Source organism: Hyperolius riggenbachi, chromosome 3 (assembly GCF_040937935.1).
Source record: "Hyperolius riggenbachi isolate aHypRig1 chromosome 3, aHypRig1.pri, whole genome shotgun sequence".
Lineage (NCBI taxonomy): Eukaryota > Metazoa > Chordata > Amphibia > Anura > Hyperoliidae > Hyperolius > Hyperolius riggenbachi.
Window position 1 is genome coordinate 484,109,153 of NC_090648.1, and position 23,917 is coordinate 484,133,069.

General features: G+C 46.3%; 1 protein-coding gene across 1 annotated transcript in view; it reads left to right on the top strand.

Annotated features, from left to right (window-relative positions):
* Positions 1-23,917, top strand: part of VWF (von Willebrand factor) — a 297,479-nt gene that overhangs the window by 251,159 nt on the left and 22,403 nt on the right. Inside the window, 6 exon segments of the mRNA XM_068278128.1 lie at positions 1,622-1,726; positions 13,739-13,944; positions 14,146-14,295; positions 21,516-21,656; positions 23,115-23,298; positions 23,745-23,785. Of these exon segments, the coding sequence (XP_068134229.1) occupies positions 1,622-1,726; positions 13,739-13,944; positions 14,146-14,295; positions 21,516-21,656; positions 23,115-23,298; positions 23,745-23,785 (827 nt within the window).

Genomic DNA, 23,917 nt, shown 5'->3' on the forward strand with positions numbered 1-23,917 from the left:
TTCCAACCCGTTGTATCAAAGGAAAGTGCTACAGCTGGAAAAGAGGGATGACACCCTCTATGCAGTATTCAACAAAGAGCTGGCACCTCCAAATTAATTCTTTATTGGTTCCATGTAAAAGCTTATGGCTAACGTTTCGGAGCCACATAAGGTCTCTTTATCAAGGCAATATTTGCTCGGAGGCAAAAATCTGTCTGCCACTGTAAACAGGGCAGGTTTAAGCAACAATGGGGCCCCAGGGCAAAATAAACCTGGGGGGCCCCCCCAACAGATACCCCGGAAAAAAAATCGTCATTAAGGGACCTTTTTTGCAGCTGGTATAGTCAGGGTGTGAAGCCCCAATCGGTCGGAGCTCCACATTCTGGCTACCCCAGCCTGCATGGGGGACAAGGGGTTAAAAAGTTTCAGGAGGGGGGACCCCACATAATTATTTTTTTTAATTCCTACAATCTAAACATAAAATTTTTGGGGGGAAAATAGAAAAAAAATGCCAGGGATCTTCATACAGCCATATTGTGGCTGTATAGCGATCCCTGGCCAAAGCGCTGCGGCTGCGTATGGACCCCCTGGAAACCCCGTCAGGAAATTTATTGCGCTTTCGTTTGATGCATGTAAAATTACACTACCGTTAGGTTTGCTACTAAAAGTGACATTTACCGCATTTAAAAGTATACTTTTTTCCTTTGAAACTTTAAAATCAATTTTGTCAAAAACTATAAGGTCTTTTTGAAAAATAGTTTTTTCCTCTTATTCCTAATGATCTCCTTAACATATCCTGCAAATTTTGGGTTTCTACCATTTAAGGTGGATTTGCTATTAACCATTAAAGTCGGCAGTTTTTTTAAATGTGTATATTTTCCCTTTGAAACTTTAAAATCGATTTTCTCAAAAACTATAAGGCCGATTTGAACAATTTTTTTCCTCTTGTAGCCACTGGGGGCCCCTACAAGCTCTGGGGCCCTGGGGCAATTGCCCCCTTTGCCTCTATGGTAGCGCCGGCACTGACTGTAAATAAGTTCCTGCAAGGGAGGTGGGAGTCAGGCTATTCTAAACGCATACGAGAGGATTAGCCGCCGGGAGACTTGGGCGCAGGATGCAGCCGGTATATGGCTTACCCTGCTGCTGCACAAGTGCTGGCGGTGTAAATTACTATTCCCCCTCCAGGTCCACGTGGATGGTGGGGAATAATGTAATTTGGCTTCCAGCTACTGCTGGAGGCCGAATTAAAGTGTTTTAAAATTAACTTCAGCATTACTCCCTGTGCTCTGCTATACCTGTAATTCCTATTACTCGGATTTGCGGAAAGAGACATCAGTAAACCAAGTGCTCATTAGCAAGAAAACTGTGTACTCCGAAAAACTGACCAACCATTCAGAGGACACACTGCGATGTACAACCTCCCTGCGGGCTCTGCATCTGTCAGAACGTGTTGCCTTCCTCTGGATCAAAAACAACTGGATTTCTGAGGTTTATCTTGATGGACGTAAACCCAACACACATGAATTTATTCCCTTGATTTGTATAGGATAATAATAATATGGCGCTTTATATAGAAGTGGTTGCTTACCATGCATCGGAATTTTGCTAAATGTACTTTGTTTCTTTCTGTTTGTTTTTACAGTGTGTGACAAATCCAACTGCCACTTACCTCCGATACCGCAGTGTGACCATGGACTGGAACCTGAACTTACCAACCCCGGAGAGTGCCAACCCTACTATGCTTGTGGTATGCTTTCTATGATTTTAGGCCTGGTGCACACCAAAAACCGCTAGCAGATCCGCAAAATGCTAGCAGATTTTGAAACGCTTTTTCTTATTTTTCTGTAGCGTTTCAGCTAGCATTTTGCGGTTTTGGGAAGCTTTTTTGGTGTAGTAGATTTCTTATATTGTTACAGTAAAGCTGTTACTGAACAGCTACTGTAACAAAAAACGCCTGGCAAACCGCTCTGAACTGACGTTTTTCAGAGCGGTTTGCGTTTTTCCTGTACTTTACATTGGAGGCAGAAACGCCTCCGCAATCCAAAATCTGCAGCAGACCGGGAGTATGCGTTTCTGCAAAACGCCTCCTGCTCTGGTGTGCACCAGCCCATTGAGATACATTACCCAAGCGTTTCCACTTCCGCAAGCGGAATGCAAAACGCTGCCGAACCGCTCTGGTGTGCACTACGCCTTAGTGTTTATTTAAAAACAAGGTTTTGTTTTCACGTTTGAGTTAGAGGTTGATGTAAATATAGAATTTTTAGTTGTTGTTGTCTCCATGGATTTACAGAAGACGCTAGGCCTCATTTCGATGGGCAGCTGGACTGTGCACTTGTCAGGTAGTTCAATCTCCTGTCTGCTGGCCACGAGTGCCTTTCTGCTGCAGATTCGTGCAGCCCAATGGCAGCATTTGGTAACACCACACGTATCTCTTAAAGGACAACTGAAGAGAGAAGAATATAGAGGCTGACATATTTATTTCCTGTTAATACCGGTTACGTGGCTGTCTTGCTGATTTATTTGGCTGCAGTAGTGTCTGAATCACACCAGAAACAAGCATGCAGCTAGTCTTGTCAGATCTGACAATAATGTCAGAAACACCTGATCTGCTGCATGCTTGTTCAGGGCCAATGGCTAAAAGTGTTAAACGACAACTGTAGTGAAGGAATATGAAGGCTGCCATATTTATTTACTTGTAAGCAATACCAGTTGCCTGGCAGCCCTGCTGATCCTCTGCCTCTAATACTTTTAGCCATAGACCCTGAACAGGCATGCAGCAGATCAGGTGTTTCTGACATTATTCTCAGATCTGACAAGATTATCTGCATGCTTGTTTCAGGTGTGATTCAGTCACTACTATAGCCAAATGGAACAGCAGAACTGCCTGGCAACTGTATTGTTTAAAAGGAAATAAATATGGCTGCCTCCGTTTACACCTCTCTTCAGTTGCCCTTTAACCACCCTGGCGTTCTGATTAAATCGCCAGGGTGGCTGCGGGAGGGTTTTTTTTAAATAAAAAAAAAACTATTTCATGCAGCCAACTGAAAGTTGGCTGCATGAAAGCCCACTAGAGGGCGCTCCGGAGGCGATCTTCCGATCGCCTCCGGCGGCAAGGAATAACACGGAAGGCCGCAATGAGCGGCCCTCCGTGTTTCGCTTCCCTCGTCGCCATGGCGACGAGCGGAGTGACGTCATGGACGTCAGCCGACGTCCTGACGTCTGCCGCCTCCGATCCAGCCCTTAGCGCTGGCCGGAACTGTTTGTTCCGGCTACGCTGGGCTCGGGCGGCTGGGGGGACCCTCTTTCGCCGCTGCACGCGGCGGATCGCCGCGCTGCAGCGGCGATCAGGCAGCACACGCGGCTGGCAAAGTGCCGGCTGCGTGTGCTGCTTTTTATTTCATTGAAATCGGCCCAGCAGGGCCTGAGCGGCAGCCTCTGGCGGTGTTGGACGAGCTGAGCTCGTCCAGACCGCTCAGCAGGTTAAAGAGACACTGAAGCGAAAAAAAAAAATTATGATATTATGATTTGTATGTGTAGTACAGCTAAGAAATAAAACATTAAGATCAGATACATCAGTCTAATTGTTTCCAGTACAGGAAGAGTTGAGAAACTCCAGTTGTTATCTCTATGCAAACAAGCCATTAAGCTCTTCAACTAAGTTAGTCGTGGAGAGGGCTGTTATCTGACTTTTATTATCTCAACTGTAAGTGAACTGTTTATTTTTTCTCTGCTAGAGGAGAGGTCGTTACTTCACAGACTGCTCTGAAAGAATCATTTTGAATGCTGAGTGTTGTGTAATCTGCACATATTATAGAATGATGCAATGTTAGAAAAAACACTATATACCTGAAAATAAAAGTGTGAGAATATTTGTTTTGCTGCTAATCTTCTAGTAATTATTCATAGTACACAACCAATTCATTATATCATATATTTTTTTTCGCTTCAGTGTCTCTTTAAAGGCAGAGGATCAGCAGGATAGCCAGACAACTAGTATTGCTTATATGGAATTAAATATGTCAGCCTCCATATACTTCTCACTACAGTTGTCCTTTAATTTCATGGCTGCATTCGCCATCTGCAGAGATTATCGATCTCAGGAAGATAAAATCTGTTACAGCGTCTCTCCAGAGCCGCTGGTGTATAGCACGCCTATAACTTTTAATTTTACAGAGCCTCATCAACCCCACATGTAGAAAGTCTGGTTCGGACAGGCTGTCTACATGTGAGCTTGATGTGGCTCTAAAATGTAAAGCTATAGGCGTGCTATACACCAGCGGCTCTGGATGCTAGTCTGGCTTCGGGGGCATAAAGAGATAATTTGCATATTCAGCAGCAGTGCATTGTGGGTAACCTAACCACAGATGTTCACTTAAAGAGAAACCGTAACCAAGAATTTAACTTCATCCCAATCAGTAGCTGATACCCCCTTTCCCATGAGAAATATTTTCCTTTTCTCAAACGGATAATCAGTGGGGTCTGTATGGCTGATATTGTGGTGAAAACTCCTCCTACAGTGTGATGTCAGGACCATGGTCCTGACAGTTTTCTGTCTGTGAACTTCATTGCATTATGGGAAGTAGCTGTTTACAGCTGTTTCCAACTGCTAAAAAAACAAGCAGCATCTCCTTCTTCTGACATCACCTGACAGCAGTAAAAATGTCACCATGTGATAATTGTCAGAATGTAAATCAGGGAGAGGAAAGATTTTACAATGGGCAAACACTGACTAAATCATTTATACATAATTATTGTAAAAATGAAGCACTTTTTTTAATTACATTTTTTTCACTGGAGTTCCTCTTTAAAGCTGAATTTTTGCAAGTATCTTCTGATTTAAGAAGGCAAATCACACCAAGAATTGCTTTTTAGTAGGAGGGCTTTTTGGTCTCTTTTAAGGTGGCCACACACCATACAATGTTTTAAATATCTGTGCAATTCAAGAAGTGCAATCAGTTTTTCTGACTGATTGTAACATTTCAGAAATCTGACCAACGTACCACACAAATCTTCAATTTTCCCTCAATTATGATAAAAAATGATTGGAAACTCTGATGGCCTATTCACACTTGAGCGTTTTGCCGGCGATTTCGGCAAAACGCTCAAATGCTAGCGCTTTTCAAATTGCTAGGGTAATAAAAGTCTATGGGACCGTTCTCATTTGGGCAATTTGCGCTAATCGCCACAAATCACCCAAAACCGCTAAACGCAAACGCGTAGCCTGCACCATTTTCAGGCGTTTTCCCGGCGATCTCATTTTAGTGCTATAGAAGCGCAAAACGCGATCGCTAAAAAATTGCCAGGTGTGAATGGTGATTTTTTTTGTGGCGTTAATCGCCAAAAAACGCCAGAGCAAAACGCTAGCATAATTGCTAGCATTTTGCGATCAGCAAATGTGAATGGGCCCTGAGAAAATTGCTTGGGTGTATATACTGTATTAATAAATTGACCATCTACCACACACCATTCAATTTTCATAAAAATTGTTAAGAACAATCCACCATTCCCGATCAACAGATTTCTTGTGCGAATAAAAAAAAAAACATTCGATTTTTCAGGAAATCTGATCTTTTTTATCGATCTGCCGTAACATTAGATCATTGTATTGTATGGTGTGTGGCCACCTTTAGTCCTCTATACCTTCCTAGTGGTTTGGGTCACCCTGAGCTGCTTGGTTACTCTGTTACAGCTTCGATCATTATCCCATCACTAACCTATCACTATACAATGGCAAGACTAGCAGCGATGATAGAATCACACAGCCACATATGCAGCATGTGTGGACTGACTGATCTCCCATTCCTCCTGATCTGGCCCGCATTCTATGGGTGAACCTGATACCCTAACTGCCATAAATAGGGATTTCTGGGTAAATCCGTGTTCCGCTGCTTCTTAAAGGGCTCCGCTTACTAAGAGCCGTCTTTCAGCAGTTGACCTTTTGGTTTTTGGATCTGCCCAGTTTTTTTTTCATCCGTAGCGCCGGAGCGAAAGCGTCCCTTTATCCCCGCGTATTAGGGGAGCGAGCCCCCTCTGCCATCCTACAGGCCTGGCGGAGGATTTGCTCCAAACATTCCAATGCAGTGAGCTTCCCCTACGAGGCAACAAGAGGGCGAGAGAGACTTTTCTCACGGGAAAGACCCCCAGAGAGAGAGCGCCGCGGCAGCATATGTTCCCCACTGCACGCTAGACTGGACGTCAAACGCTACAGCTGCTCTGCCAGTCTGCGGAGAGCATAGATATAGATGTAACCTCCTGAATCATGCTAAACCCATGAGGAGGGGGGCTTCTCAAGGTGGGGCTACCACACAGCAACCAATCAGATCTCGCCTACCTAACCAAAGAATCTGGCGTTTCCAATCTGTCTCCGGTTACAGAGTGAAATGGAATATCGGCATTGCCGAGTCCATTAGAGGCTTATGATCCTGGCTTGCATGCAGATTTCATGTAAATTGTATGCAGATGTTATTTGGGCCAATAAAATGCACTTGCTGCTTATTGGCTCCTTTCCAAGCTGCGTACCATTTGCATGACCTTTGAATCTTCTATTATGCGGCCGTCATCATTAAAAAGGGCACCGGAGGTGATTACGCATCTGAAATTGTGTGCGGAAATCGTCTGCGTGCTTGGTGGAAATGGGCCTATGTGCTAAAGTAAACCAGAGATCTAAACATATCAAAAATCGATTCTTACCCAGGAGTTCCTCTGCATCCTCCCGCCATCTGCTGTTCAGCCGCGATCATCCCCGGTAACTGGGTCAGTCGCGACAGCCCAGTTGCATTGCGCATGTGCGGGAGGACCCCACATGCGCAGAAGACCCACACTGGACACGACTGAGCTGCTATCGGGGCTGGGTATTAGGTTGGAGAGGGCTTAGGAATAGGCACCACCAGGGGGAGTCTTAGGGTTAGGCACCACCAGGGGACTGGTGAGGGCTAGGCACCACCAGGGGAGGGGTGGGGTCTTAGGGTTAGGAACCACCAGGGGGGATCTTAGGATTAGGCGCCATCAAGGGGGGGTTAGGGTTAGGCACCACCAGGGGGTGGTTAGGGTTAGGCACCACCAGCGCGGATATTAGGGCTAGGCACCACCAGGGGGCTGGTTAGGGTTAGGCACCACCGGGGGGGGGGGGGTCTTAGGGTTAGGCACCACCAGGGGGGTCTTAGAGTTAGGCACCACCAGGGGGTGGTTAGGGTTAGGCACAACCAAGAGGAATATTAGGGTTATGCACCACCGGGGGGGGGGGGGGGGGTCTTAGGGATAGGAACCATAGGGAGGTCTTAGGGATAGGACCCACCGGGGTGGTTAGGTTTAGACATCAGTATAGGGTTGGTTCTGTTTGAGAGTAGGGAGAGGTTTAGCCATAGTAAAATAATAAACTACGGGGTAATGGTTTTTGTATTACTGATATTTCACAGTTGGAATCCAGTAGTAGAATATCGTTAATTTTAGCAATATTTTACTAGCGGCAACCCCCTGCCCCCTTCTTTCCAAGCGCCCTTTTTTCATGTATGTCTTGTGTAGTCCACGCCTCCATGCGTCACACACGGGGTAACTAGTACACAACATTACACAGGTGGCTTTGAAGTTTTGGCTGACCTCTGTACAGTACAGTCATGGGCGTCCGCAGAAAATTTTCCAGGGGGGGGCAAAAAGTGGGGAGTTAAAAATTTGGGCTGGTGAAATGGAGCTACGTCATGCGGCGCGCGTAGCGCGCCGCGCCGAAAAATGGGTGTGGTCATGAACCAGAATGTGGGTGTGGTCGTGGGTGGAGACAAGTTTACATGAACTAAGCAATGGTGGGACATTAGATTAGGACAGTGGTGGCGAACCTTTTGGAGGTCGAGTGTCCAAACTGCAAAGTCACTTTACTATCACAAAGTGCCAACAGCAATTTAAACTAAACACAAACGTTTTAACTCATACATGAACATTATGGAAAATTAAGTTGAAAATAAACTGTGAAGATAAACAATTTCATCCATCGTACTCCTGAAAAAAATTATTCATTTTTTTTAGAACCTCCCAGTTTCATTTTCTGTTTTAAAAAGCAGAAAAAGTAGGTTTAATGCTATTGTCTCATATGATGATGATTCAGCTTTTTCCATAGTCTCGCAGTTAGCAATCATGTGACCCCCAACAAGACAAATTCAGCAATCATGAGGCCCCCCCATCAAGACAAATTCAGCAATCATGAGGCCCCCAACATGACCAACTCAGCAATCATGAGGCCCCCAACAAGACAAATTCAGCAATCATGAGGCCCCCAACAAGACAAATTCAGCAATCATGAGGCCCCCAACAAGACAAATTCAGCAATCTTGAGGCCCCCAATAAATCATGAGGCCCCCAACAAGACAAAGTCAGTAACCATGAGGCCCGCAACAAGACAAATTCAGCAGTCATGAGGCACATAAATAGACAGCTTTTCACATAAATAGGCAGAATGCCCCCTTAATATGTAGACACCTCTCACCTGGCAGCAGTTCCCCAAAATACACTCAATCTGACAGCAGTGGTTCCCCAAAAATAGGTAGCCCCAGGTCTATAGGTGTCCCCAGAATAGGTGGCCAGCGGTATAGATGTCCCCAGAACTGGTAGCCAGGGGTAGAGATGTCCCCAGAACAGGTAGCCAGGGGTATATGTGCCCAGTATATGTAGGCAAGGGTATATGTCCCAGTATATGTAGGCAGGGGGTATATGTCCCAGTATATGTAGCCAGGGGGATATGTCCCAGTATATGTAGGCAGGGGTATATGTCCCAGTATATGTAGCCAGGGGTATATGTCCCAGTATATGTAGGCGGGGGTATATGTCCCAGTATATGTAGGCAGGGGTATATGTCCCAGTATATGTAGGCAAGGGGTATATGTCCCAGTATATGTAGGCAGGTGTATATGTCCCAGTATATGTAGGCAGGGGTATATGTCCCAGTATATGTAGGCAGGGGTATATGTCCCAGTATATGTAGGCAGGGGTATATGTCCCAGACAGTATATGTAGGCAGGGGTATATGTAGGCAGGGGTATATGTCCCAGACAGTATATGTAGGCAGGGGTATATGTCCCAGACAGTATATGTAGGCAGGGGTATATGTCCCAGACAGTATATGTAGGCAGGGGTATATGTCCCAGACAGTATATGTAGGCAGGGGTATATGTCCCAGTATATGTAGGCAGGGGTATATGTCCCAGTATATGTAGGCAGGGGTATATGTCCCAGACAGTATATGTAGGCAGGGGTATATGTCCCAGACAGTATATGTAGGCAGGGGTATATGTAGGCAGGGGTATATGTCCCAGTATATGTAGGCAGGGGTATATGTCCCAGACAGTATATGTAGGCAGGGGTATATGTCCCAGACAGTATATGTAGGCAGGGGTATATGTCCCAGACAGTATATGTAGGCAGGGGTATATGTCCCAGTATATGTAGGCAGGGGTATATGTCCCAGTATATGTAGGCAGGGGTATATGTCCCGGTATATGTAGCCAGGGGGATATGTCCCCAGAAAAAGTGGCCATGTCCCATGTGTGCAGGAGGAGGGGAGCAGCGGAGAGAAGAGGGAGAGCTATGGGCACTCACCTTAGGGGGCTCTCCCTCCCTCTCTCGCTCTCCCCTCCGGAGTCCGGAATGAAGTGTGCAGCGGCTGGCAGCGGTGGGCGGAACTTACCTCCTCTCGTCGCACGCGCCGGATGGATTAGCCGCTACTCTGGCCTGATCCAGACCAGAGTGCGGCACCAGAACTTCCGGCGCAGGAGCGAGAGGAGGTAAGTTCCGCCCACCGCTGCCAGCCGCTGCACACTTCATTCCGGAGGGGACAGCGAGGGAGAGAGAGACCCCTAAGGTGAGGGAAGGGGGGGAGACGTCCGCCCTTCCCCACTGTGCCCATAGCGCTCTCTCTCTTCTCTGCGTGTTCCCCTCCTGCTGGCTGCACGGGCACGCGGCCAGGGGGGGGCAGCGGGCGGCCAGGCTCGGGCAGATGCCCGGTTTTGCCATATGTGCGGACGCCCATGAGTACAGTATATAGAATGAGTTAATTTCAACGCTTGGGCTGGATCCTAAACCGTCAGAAGATGGCGCTGTTTCTTCTGTTTCTCCAGTTAGTGAGAGATATTGTGTGGCAATTACAATGTGTGCTTCTCATACTGTACAGTAAACAGGGTAATGTGATTAGGATCAGCAAGTCTTATGTAAATTATCCCGTAGTAACTAAACAGAGGATCGTGTTGATGATTCGTTCCTTATGACATTTTTCCTCCAGTAATTACAAGTGTACACAGCAAGGGAAAAAAAAGCTACATTATGTGCAGCAATGCTTTGAAAGCCATCTAAATTCATCGTTCTCTGACACGACTGCCTTCCAGGAGAACTGTAGTGAAAATAACATAATGAATACAATTGCTTAGGCAGTGTTTGCCCCCATTGTTAAATCTTTCCTCTCCCTGATTTACATTCTGAAATTGATCACAGGTGTTGACATCTTCAGTCCTGTCAGGTGATCTCTGCGGAATGTTTGTTACTGAGAAATCTGAAGCCAGTGAAAATAATGCCTGATCTTCCAGAATGCTCTGGGAGGAGAATTGTGCATAGCTAATCAGCCTAGGCAAAGCATCACTGGGGGAGCGGGGCTACATACCAATATACAGCAAAAATAGATATAGGAAGTGTTTCTGATGGTGAAACCAAGATAATTACAGAATGGATCCTGAATCATTTACTGCAGTTTACTGTTTGTCACTACAGGGCCTCTTTTAAAGGGAACCAGAGGCGAAGCACCCTTGTGTATTTTACCATATATATCAGTAAGAACATTAGAGCAAACACTTACCCTGCTCTCTGTTTCCTCCTCACTGCTAAAAGTGTCTGATCAGCTGTGATAAGAGTCCCGGACTGAGCATTCAGTCTGGCTTTGCAGGGAATAATTATAGCTGAGTCATTATAGCAGAGCCACAAGGGGGCAGGCTTGGGCTTGAAAAGACACCAGAGAAGACAGACTCAGCTATAATCTTTCTGTAGCAAAGCTAAACTGAGTGCTCAGTCGGGGATTCTTATCAGAGGTGATAACAGTCAGATTAGATAGAGAACAATGAAACAAAGATTAGGTGTTTACTGCCATGTTCCCACTGATTTATAAGGTAAAATAGAAGAGGGTGCTTCATCTCTGGTTCTCTTTAAGCACACCTGATATGAAAAAAAAAAATATGATTTGGCCACCCCTTGGGCTTCTTCCGTGCCCCCATTAACTTACGTGCCCTTTAGTTTTGCCGACCTCTCCTTCTTCTTGCTGCTTCGCTTTCCCCTCATGTTCTTCTGTAAAAAGTGCATGTTTTGTTCACTCACACGCCCTCTTCATGCGGGCTCCCCTGCTGTTGCACTGGGAGCATCCTGAGGGAGCGCATGGAGTGGATAGAACATGTACCCTTACTCCTGCTGGGCTCAGTCAGAACTCTGAACGGAGGTGTTGGGTAGGGGGAGCATAAAGATGGAGAAAATGCCGGCATTGGCTCGAGAGTACGACCTTAAGCCATTTCTCATTATTTTATGAATTATTTGAAATGACCATTGGTGGGTTCAAACCATTGAAATTTGGAGTGCTTGTTGGAACACCAGAAGTGTGATTAAGACAGTGGCGTACCTAGGGCATTTGACACCCGGTGCTGGGTATTAAAAGACACCCCCCGCCATAAAAAAAAAAGGAAAGAAGCGTCTGTGGCATGCTAAACGCGCCACGGCGGGTAATGCCAGGTGTAGGTCCCCCCCCCCACCACCAAAGTTGGCCTAAGTTTAGGTAGCACTATAGTTGCCCCCAATATAGCTAGTGTAGTTGCCCCCAGTGTAGGTAATATACTTGCCCCCAGTGTAGGTAATATACTTGCCCCCAGTGTAGGTAATATACTTGCCCCCAGTGTAGCTAGTATAGTTGCCCCCAGTATAGCTAGTATAGTTGCCCCCAGAATAGCTAGTATAGTTGCCCCCAGAATAGCTAGTATAGTTGCCCCCAGAATAGCTAGTATAGTTGCCCCCAGTGTAGGTAATATAGTTGCCCCCAGTATACATAGTATAGTTGCCCCAGCATTAGTATAGTTGCCCCCAGTATAGCTAGTATAGTTGCCCCCAGTGTAGGTAATATACTTGCCCCCAGTGTAGGTAATATACTTGCCCCCAGTGTAGCTAGTATAGTTGCCCCCAGTGTAGCTAGTATAGTTGCCCCCAGTATAGCTAGTATAGTTGCCCCCAGAATAGCTAGTATAGTTGCCCCCAGAATAGCTAGTATAGTTGCCCCCAGTGTAGGTAATATAGTTGCCCCCAGTATACATAGTATAGTTGCCCCAGCATTAGTATAGTTGCCCCCAGTATAGCTAGTATAGTTGCCCCAGTATTAGTATAGTGGCCCCTAGTATAGTTGCCCCAGTAGTATAGTATAGTTGCCCCCGGCAGGGGGGGAAGCTTGGAAGAAGGGGTAGTGGCGGGGAGGGGGGCCAGACTCCCCACCTCCCTCACCTGGGTCCCCTCCTTCTGGCCTCCTCCCCCCCCCTCCTAATTAGCAGCAGCTTAGAGAAGCGGGCGGAGAGGACTTACTCACCTGCTTCTTGCGTTCCAGGTGATGGCGCACAGCGTCATCGTCACGTGACACTGTCTCCAACTTCTCTGCCGCTCACTGTGCTTCCGCTAATCAGGAAGCACAGTGAGCGGTGGAGAAGGCGGATACCAGTGTCACGTGACGATGACGCTGTGCGCCATCACCTGGAATGCAGGAAGCAGGTGAGTAAGTCCTCTCCGCCCACTCCTGCCCGCTTATCTAAGCTGCTGCTAATTAGGAGGGGGGAAGCGCCAGAAGGAGGGGACCCAGGTGAGGGAAGTGGGGGGTCTGGCCCCCCCCTCCCCGCCACTGTGCCCGCTACCCCTCGTTGCTGTGTTGCTTCCCCCTCCTGCACAGGCCTCTGTGGGAGGCCTTGGTGACACCCCCTGGGACGTCCGACACCCGGAGCACCCCGCCCCTTGCCACCCTACGGTAGGAACGCCACTGGATTAGGACATGGCTGGAGGTGTGGTAAATACGTGACTGGAGGTGTGGTAAATTCATTACTGGAGGTGTTAGTAGTTATTGAAGGTGTGACTGGAAGAGTAATTGGTGGTGTGGCTGGAGGTGTGACTGGAAGAGTAATTGGAGGTGTGGTGTGCTGGAGGTGTGGTGGAGGTGTGACTGGAAGAGTAATTGGAGGTGTGGTGCGCTGGAGGTGTGGTGGAGGTGTGACTGGAAGAGTAATTGGAGGTGTGGTGTGGTGGAGGTGTGACTGGAAGAGTAATTGGAGGTGTGGTGTGCTGGAGGTGTGGCAGAGGTGCAATCATGGTGTGACTAGAGAAGTAATTGGAGGTGTTGTGAAGGTGTTACTGGAGGTGTAGAGAAAGTGTGATTGGAGGTGTACTGAAGGTGTAACTAGAGGTGTGAGGTGAAAACTTGAACAGAGGTGTGGTAGGGGTGTGGCTGGAGGTATGGCAGGGGCATATCTTCGCATTACCACATAGCCATCCTTTTTATCTAAGACAGTTGGGAGATTTGTCACATGAGTAAACTTAAAACCCCTTTTGACTGAAAAAGGTAACATCTGGGCGCTCCACTTGCTATGCTAGAAGACCATGACACACTGAGACCTGAGGCTGCAGCTGGGCTATTAGACACCAGCTCGGCCTTTAGAGAGCTGTGAGGAAATGGCTTTTACGACAGTCCCTAACCGTAATGTCTGTTTCACATAAACAGTGTGCAAAAGGGAATCCTGTTCTGCTCTGAGACCACCCAGTTGCCCCCCATACAAGAAGCTGACAAGGAAGAGTACAGCGTGCTGCGATGAATATGAATGTTTATGTAGCTGCTCCAACTCCACGGATACCTGTCCCCCGGGCTTCATCTCCACCATCTTCACCAACGAATGTGGCTGCACCACCGTCAGCTGCTCTGCAGACCAGGTAGGAAGTACGGCATTCCCCGACTTATAGGAAACATACCAGCATCAGGAGGACATGCTGACATACGGGAGAGGGTCTTTGTTTAATTTTGCATGGGATTTTCAATTTCCTCCAAGGCTCCTCAAAATATGAAGATCATAAAAAAAGCTATAAAACCGTCCATCACACCGGTGAAAACTGCCGTTTGTTTGCAATTTGCAGGTCTGCGTCCATAAAAACAACGTGTATCGCCCCAGGAGCGTGTGGGAAGACGGCTGCCAGTCTTGTAGTTGTACAGACCTGCAGGACTCCATCACGGGACTCCGCACAGTCCAGTGCGTGAAGAAGCCGTGTGATGAAAAATGTGACCCGGTGAGTAGACCGAAATCCATGGAGATGCATGTGTACACTTCATAACGCAAATAACATAATTTTACTTATACTATAAAGATGGCCACACACTCCTTTGCTTCTTCTAGGCCGCGGGCCTTTGTTTATTGGGGGTTTTCAAAAACATGAACCCGAATATAATGGACCAATATTAACTAACCTTGAACTTCACACCAAGTGCTTGGTCACATGACTCAAGCAACCACCATAAGTTACCACTATACTTCACACCAATATGAAGCGCTCCTCCTAGACTTGGATAACTTTTGCTGTATACTCCTCCCCTTACTGCCTGATGAAGTGGGGTCACGCCCGTGAAACGTGTTGCAAACCTTTGTGGAGTGTATAAATACATTTTTGTGGTATACCTTAACACATTCCCTTTGTCTTGTACTGTCCACCCCCACCACCATATTTTAAAAATGTTATCTTATTTTATCCTGTTGGCACCTCTGTTCACCTTGATACTGTATCATTCCATCCTTGGTGGAAGCGTGGAAATTCTCCTATATTTCTTCCCACCTACAGAGAGCAACTTCTTTAATCCTGAGTGGGGACAGGCTCGTTCTCCCCACCTGCTTATTCAGTGGTTGCCTAAGGGGTAACCCTGGTTTGTGAGTAGTATTACTCTACTTACTTTACATATTCCCTCACCACCAATACATACTACACTATATTGGGCTCTCGGTGTCTCCCTCTTTTTTTCTCTACTTCCCACCAAGTGTTTGGTCACATAACTCCAGAAAAAACTATAAGCTACCAACTATAAGCTACCACTTCCAGCCAAGTGCTTGGTCACATGACCCGAGCAACCACCATAAGTTACCACCACATGACTCAAACACAACCACCATAAGTTATCACCATATCTACCATCAGGATCCTCACATCTCAGCGGGAGACACTAAACTACACTGTCCTCCCACTTAAGCATTTTTTCGATAAATATACAGTTAAAAATGTGACCATGATTTTCGTAATAATGCCCGCATCCGTTAAAAGGATTCCGTGGGCTTGTTCTGTGGGCCGCATCGCATATGCTCACAGGCCATATTTACAAACGTATTAGTTTATAACTTTCTTGAGGCGGGGTGATCCAGAAGTTAGCCCCGCCCCTCATATCACTTTTCATTTTCCCCTTGTTTTCCCCTATCAAATGCATGAAAATGTAAGTAATTACTGCAAACAAGTATCGCCTACAAAAAGCCTGAAGAAAACGATATAGATCATTTAGGTGTGAGAAACAGTGATAAAGTTATGGCCAAATGAAAGGGAGGAGCTCTGACAGGTGAAAATGGATCTTGTTGGTAAGGGTGAAATGGCCTGTGGGGTGAAGTGGTAATGTTCTGTTAAATGCATATACAGTAAAACTTGCTTCTGGAATAGTGTGCAGCTCGTGAAGATGGCGTTGCCTTGTTAGCGGAACAATATCTGTGTTTCTTTGCGGAGCGGACGCGGTGCCAGACTGCGTCCGGCTGTAACGCGGGCACCAGTCCTGGCGGTTATAAACACAGATAGTTCCGCTAATTACTCCTCTGGCTGCTGGCTGCCCGCTGTGGGAAGCTTAGCTCTGGCCTGACTCGAGTTTATAATCTATTGCGAGGCACTTCCAGGCTCTCGAGTGTGTTGACTTTACGGAGAATATTTGGGCATATCCGCGGCGGAACAATGCCCTGTGTTTTATGGACTCACTTCTGCAGGAGTCTCATAGTTCTCCGTCTTACGCCACGCATTGAAAAATCCGGGGGAGGAGGGTGGGGGGGATAGGAAGAATGGGTCGAGCTGTCGGGGTCGGGCATGGCACCTCAGCCTGGGTGGTCAAGAGCGCTGGCCCTGTGTGTTATGGAACCTGGGGGCACGAGTGACCCTTGGATGGCGTTTTCGTGCAACACAATTTACTGCGCTGTCAAAAGAAAACTGGAGCAAGCGTTTTTACGGAATGTCCTTAGATCGCTGATGTATTTGGTAGATTCAGCTGCAAGCTACTGATACAGTATATTTTGTTTAGAGCAGATATGTCAAATGCACATACAAGTTGGCTGAAATTGAAAAACAGGACCAAGTCACGGGCCAGCCTTAATGTCCAGTGGCCACCTCACTCCTTTATAAAGTTCCCTCTTGTTTAATACCCAACCCCCTTATGTATGCCTTGGTGTCTTGTAGCCCCGCCTATACACTTCCGTAATGTCTAGTTGTCCTCCTCCCTCCCTTTTACAGTTCCCTGGTGTCTAAAGGCCTCCTCCCTCCCCTATGCAGTTCCCTGGTGTGTACTGCCGTCCTCCCTCCCCTATACAGTTATCTGGTTTCTAATAGCTTTCTTCTCCCCTCTACAGTCTTCTGGTGTCTAGTGCCCCCCTCTGCCTCCCCCCTATACAGTTCCCTGGTGTCTAGTGCCCCGCCCCCATACAGTTCCCTGGTGTCTATTGCTTTGCCCTTACCTCCCCCATATGGCTTCCCTGGTGACATAGGGCTTGAGTCACTAAAGTGTGAAAAGCCACTTTGCACGTGCTAACTTGCTTTGCACGTACTAACTAGGGTGCTAACATGCTTTGCACATGCTAACTACTTAGCACCCTAGTTAGCACGTGCAAAGCTTTTAGGCGTGATAACTGAGTTATCACGCTTTTGTGAATCAAGCCCATAGGGCTTCACCCCCAATAATATATATTAATATGTATTCAAAGTGGGGAAACCACTTGCAGGCCAATTTTTTGTTTTGTTTTTTTTTTTTTTAGCTCTGTGGGCCAGATCTGGCTTGTGGGCCAGAGTTTGACATAAATGTCTTAAATCCACACTCTAGGGAGGGAAAAATACTTCTGAATAGTGTAAAAAGTGCCGAGGAACATTTGGTGGGTTTAAATGCTGGCTGTGCCCTCACGGGGGCACATTTTTTTCACATCCTGTCCCTCAGACCGTGGCAGTTTGTAACGTTAATAAGGTTAATCAGTTGCTTTCAGTTATAACTGAAAGGACAACTGATTTTCAAAGTAATGCCCATGTTTCCCAATGGCTCAGTTCACACTATGGGCTTGATTCACTAAACCGTGATATGACAAATAGCACACTTTATCAAAGATATCACACCTTATCAAAGTTAACACGCCTTATCTAAGTAACACGGCAAGCGCAATGAACCTGCGGGGGCTCAGGGCAGGATGAGTACCATTGCCAATTAGCACGTAAAAGTACGTAGCGCTTGCTATGCTACTCTGATAAGGCGTGTTAACTTCGATAAGGCATATTAACTTTGGTAAGGTGTGATATCTTTGATAAGGTGTGCTATTTGTCATATCACGGTTCAGTGAATCAAGCCCTATAAGCGTTTTAACTGAAAGATATTTCATAATGCACTGTTATAGAGAAGAAGATAAAAAGGTGTCCCAACTGATTAAGGGTGCGTTTCCACTAACGCGAATTTGCATGCGTTCCCCGAATGCAAATTCGCATAACCAATAAAAGTGAATGAGCCTGTGTCCACTTGTCAGGAAAACGGAGCGTTTTCTTGTGCAGGAAAAATCTGCTCAGCAGAGCCATCCGAATTCGGACACCGCACACACCGCATGCGATTCGCATACAATGTATTTAATAGGGAATTTGCATGGTGTTTTTTCATGCGAATTCGCATACGATGCGGAATCGTATGCGAATTCGCGGTAAAATTCGCATACAACCGCATGCGATTTCGCTCCTGCATGCGAATTCGTCCGCGGAGAAACCGCGGCGATTTCCCACCGCACTAGTGGAAACGCACCCTTAGTGTAAATGGGGCCTTAGTATGGCTCTAATTATTATGCTGGGAATACACGGTTCGGTTTTTTTAGGTGATTAGATGGTTCAGTAGATAATTTCCGACATGTCCGATCTCCGTTTCGATTCTGTCGCTGCTCGATTTCTGATAGCAGTGAATAGAAAAAGATAAGAAAAACAAGTGGAAGATAAGAGAATTGACTGCAGAATCGAGTGGCAAAAACGATTGAAAACAGAAACGCACGGCAGAGGATCAACAGGATCAACTGAATTAAATAAAGCCTGAAGCAGAAAAAAAACCCAAAACCTTCTGATGTAATGAATTGTATGTGTAGTACGGATAATGTATAGAACATTAGTAGCAAAGGAAATATTCTCATATTTTTATTTTTAGCTTTTTTTTATTTTTAATAACATTGTATCATACTGTCTCAACTGTAATTTTGAAACCACACTCTGTCTTTTAAGCTATAAAACAGAGCAGAAATAATCACCCTTTGAACTTTCATGCAGTAAAACCTTATCTCAAGCTGTCTCTCACTGTTTCTTGGCTGTTTAAAGTGCTTCAGAAAACAGGACTCTATTTGACACAGTGGGTGGAAGAGCTCAGAGAGACTCTTTTGCATTTTTTTAAAACTCTTCCTGTACTTGAAACAATATGACACTTTTTCCTTTGCTAATGTTGTATTTCTTAGCTGTACTACTCATACAATTTATTATCTCATAAGTTTATTTATTTATTTGCTTAAAGTTTGGTCTAAATGTCAGACTCCAAATCTCTCTCACTTCAGGTTCCCTTTAACTTGTGCTGGTGGAGGAGATCAGACATTATTACATTACTATTACACCCCGGGAACCGAACCATCCACCCACTATAACTTCTGTGGTGCGTGTAGAATACGGGGCGGAGCTTGCCTTCATGTAACACGGTGTTCAGCAGCTGTTCCCATTCACCTGTACAGTATCCGGGAATTGCAGTGACCGTAAGGGATGACTCAGGGATTTCTCCATTATCACAGCCTAACCTTCCGTTTAATTACACTTCCAGCTCCTGACAGCACAAACACCTGCATCCCAGCGGCACCGCGCCTTTTCCTTTGTCCCATCGGAGGCACAGCGCCTCTGAGTGGGGGTAATGTCCACATTGTGTCCGCTGCAGGGAGCCAGGGGTTTGTGTATAAAAAAGGAACATTCAGTCCAGAATGGTGTCGGGTTCTCGGAGTATATATATGTATATAGAATGTGCTCACTCACTCTGTAGCGCTATCTGTATTGTGTGAATGCAAATGCTTTTATGTTCTATTTTTACTGCAGAGATAAGCTTTATTGTACACATAAAACGCAATACAAAACATGGCGCAAATGGGGAAATGTATGTTATATAGTACAGCATTTCGGTGGACTTATTAATCATAAAAAGGAATTACGAGCATCCCCCTCCCATTCCATGTACAGCAGCCCCTCCCATTCCATGTTCAGCCTCCTCTTCCACGTGTAACCTCCATGTACAGCAGCCCCTCCCATTCCATATGCAGCTCCCTCTTCCATGTGGGAAATCCATGTACAGCAGCCCCTCCCATTGCATGTGCAGCCCCCTCTTCCATGTGTAACATCCATGTACAGCAGCCCCATTCCATGTTCAGCCTCCTCTTCCACGTGTAACCTCCATGTACAGCAGCCCCATTCCATGTTCAGCCTCCTCTTCCACGTGTAACCTCCATGTACAGCAGCCCCTCCCATTCCATATGCAGCTCCCTCTTCCATGTGGGAAATCCATGTACAGCAGCCCCTCCCATTCCATGTTCAGCCTCCTCTTCCATGTGTAACATCCATGTACAGCAGCCCCATTCCATGTTCAGCCTCCTCTTCCACGTGTAACCTCTATGTACAGCAGCCCCATTCCATGTTCAGCCTCCTCTTCCACGTGTAACCTCCATGTACAGCAGCCCCTCCCATTCCATATGCAGCTCCCTCTTCCATGTGGGAAATCCATGTACAGCAGCCCCTCCCATTCCTTGTGCAGCCCCTTCTTCCATGTGTAGCATCCATGTACAGCAGCCCCTCCCATTGCATGTGCAGCACCCTCTTCCATGTGTAGCATCCATGTACAGCAGCCCCCCTCTCATTCTATGTGCAGCCCCCTCTTCCATGTGTAACATCCATGTACAGCAGCCCCTCCCATTCCATGTGCAGCCCCTTCTTCCATGTGTATCATCCATGTACAGCAGCCCCTCCCATTCCTTGTGCAGCCCCTTCTTCCATGTGTATCATCCATGTACAGCAGCTTCTCTCCCATTCCATGTGCTGCCCCTTCTTCCATGTGTATCATCCATGTACTGCAGCCCCTCCCATTCCATGTGCAGCCCCCTGTTCCATGTGTATCATCCATGTACTTCAGCCCCTCCCATTCCATGTGCAGCCCCTTCTTCCATGGGGGCAAATTGGACCATGCCTTATAAGCGTTTTTCGCCTTCCTCTGGATCAACAGGGATATGTGAGGGAGCAGGCTGGTGTTGCACTTTGTTCTCTGGTTGAACTCGATGGACGTATGTCTTTTTTCAACCAAAATAACTATGTAACTATGTGTATCGTCCATGTACAGCACCCCTCCTATTCCATGTGCAGCCCCCTCCTCTATGTGTGACATCCATGTACAGCAGCCCCCCCCCTTCCATTTCATGTGCAGCCCCCTCTTCTATGTGTAACAAGCATGTGCAGCAGATTCTCCCATTCCATGTGCATCCCCCTCTTCCATGTGTAACATATCCTTACAGCAGTCCCCTCCCATTCCATGTACAGCCCCCCTCTTCCATGTGCTCCATCCATGTACAGCAGCCCCCTCCCATTCCATGTGCAGCCCCCTCCTTCATGTGTGTCTTCCATGTACAGCAGCCCCCCCCCCCCCATGCAGCCTCCACTTCCATGTGTACCATCCATATACAGCAGCCCCCTCTCATTGTACGTTCAGCCCGCTCTTCCATGTGTGACATCCATATACTGCACCCCTCTCCCATTCCATGTGCATCCCTATTGTTTGTTACTTTCACTTACTGTCCAATCAGCAGACTCAGGATTTAGAGGAAATTGGGTCCTAGGCAAGATAGCAATTTTTGCCCACTGCTGATGGTCACCTGGCTTTTTTAGTTGGGTTTGATGGTGGTTAGTATCCACCAGGCCCCTAGACTCTCTCCAGGCCCTAGGTAACTGCCTGGAATTGCCTTGTGGATGATCCGTCTCTGGCAGACTGGGTGTGTCCATAACCAAGCTGTGTTTGTTGGACTGGTGGTGAGAGAATTGAGGTCAGGAAGCTTGCTGTTTATCTGAATAATATACAACAGACAGATTTGCAAACTCACTGGCATCGAAAACATTCCACATTCTCTACATGTATTTGAATTGGTTATTGAATCTTCCTTATTGATCTTATTGAAAACTTTCTCTACATTTTTTCTTAGGGTTTCAAATACCGGTATGTGTCCCAGGAACATGAGTGTTGTGGAACCTGTAAGCGGGCCGTTTGTGAGCAGAGGGTGCCCTCCACTCAACAAAGGAGAGGGGATTCTGATGTGTCTGAGGGGAAGATCCTGTGGTACAGCGTAAGTCAATTCTGCTTGGATGTATTTTAATGAATATTGAAATCGTGCATGTGAATGAAATCGTGCATGTGAATGAAATCGTGCATGTGAATGAAATCGTGCATGTGAAGTTGGCGTTAAAGGATCAATGTGTTTATTAAGCTGTCACACAGGGATGTAGCGATATAAGATCCGGTGTACAGGGTACACAGTATACAGTATAGACAGGAACATGAGAGACAGCACAGAACAATAATTAGACAGTCATGTGAGCAAAGCTGTCACACAAGGATGTAGAGATAACAGAGCTAGTGTACAGTGTATACAGTATATACAGTCTAGACAGGGACAGGAAGGACAGCACAGAGCAATGAACAGACCTGATCTACAATCATGTGAGTAAAGCTGTCACACAGGTATTTAGAGAGACTAGAGCTGGTATACAGTGTGCAGAGTATACAGTATAGACAGGAACAGTAAGCACAGCACAGAGCAATGAACAGACCTGATCTACAAGTCATGTGAGTAAAGCTGTCACACAGGTATTTAGAGAGACTAGAGCTGGTATACAGTGTGCAGAGTATACAGTATAGACAGGAACAGTAAGCACAGCACAGAGCAATGATCAGACCTGATCTACAAGTCATGTGAGTAAAGCTGTCACACACGGAAGCAGATATATCAGAGCTGGTGTACAGTGTATACAGTATAGACAGGAACAGGGTGGATAGCACAGAACAGTGATCAGATCTGATCTACAAGTCATGTGAGTAAAGCTGTCACAATGGGATGTAGAGAGACTAGAGCTGGTTTACAGTGTGCACAGTATATACCTGGAACAGGGAGGACATCAAGTTTCGTGAGTAAAGCTGTCACATAGGGTTGCAGATATATCAGAGCTGATGTGCAGTGCCCATGGTATACAGTATAGGCAGGAACAGGGTGGATAACACAGAACAGTGATCAGACATGATCTACAAGTCATGTGAGTAAAGCTGTCACACACGGAAGCAGAGATATCAGAGCTGGTGTACAGTGTATAGAGTATACAGTATAGACAGGAACAGGAAGGACAGCACAGAGCAATGATCAGACATGATCTACAAGTCATGTGAGTAAAGCTGTCACACAGGGATGCAGAAATGTCACAACTGCCGTACAGTGTATACAGTATAGACAGGAACAGGAAGGACAGCGCAGAACAAAATCAAAGCTGTCACACAGGGATGCAGAGATACAAGTACAGCTCTATAATCAACAAGGAATTAGTAAACACGTTTTTTTCTGTAAGCTATGTTAACCTTAAAGTTTCACTTGAAATAGTAATATAGCACCCTGAAAGATGTTACTACCAACGGCTGGAAAGACCTCATTATAGATCTCACAATGTGTGTAGTCATGTAAGCTGTGTGTTCTTTATACTGACTGGAAATTGACAGTAAATACTCACCAATGTTGGTCATATCTGGTTCTCTACAGATCGGTGCTCAGTGGGCATCTCCCACCAACCCGTGTATCATTAATGAGTGCGTTTCGGTGAACGGAGAAGTCTTTACTCTTGAGAAGAACGTCTCGTGCTCCGATATAGAGACCAGGAACTGTCCCGCCGGACTGGAGCTGAAGTGCTCTCACGGCTCAGAGTGTTGTCCCGTCTGCCAGTGCGGTGAGGCGCCATTTATCGATATATGAGATAAGGGTGGGTAAAAGGGGCCAGTCCTGGGACATTTATCGATATATGAGATAAGGGTGAGTAAGATGGGCCAGTCCTGGGACACAGAGCAGCCACACCAGAGCTACATACTGTATAATTCCAGCGGTGGACAGGTCCTCTTCACTTCCTCTCACTTCCTCTTCAGTGTAGCTGCTGTGCAGTCAATCACCTAGCGGTTTTTGCCAGGCCATGTGTGTGGGTGGGGCTGTGGGGGCGGGGCCTGGACTGCTTAATTTTGCAGGGGTACCCAGGATGGTATAGTTAAGCCCCTGTGGACAATACACAACAAGTGATGCAACAATTTTTGAGGAGAACTTGCTATAGTCAGGCTATGTATGTTGCAGTACCGAAAAATCATTCCAAATTACTACTTCTCATTTCCTTTTTTTTTTTTACAGTTCCCATCCCTGGCTGTCTGCACAACGGAACAATTATTGGGGTAAGAATTTTTTTATTTTTGTAAAAAAAAAAAAAAAAAAAGATATTTGTAGAAAAAAATTTGCTGGACAGAATCAGGTTGGAGAGAAATGTAATGAAATTCTTCATTGGCCAGAGATCAAGAAATTCCATT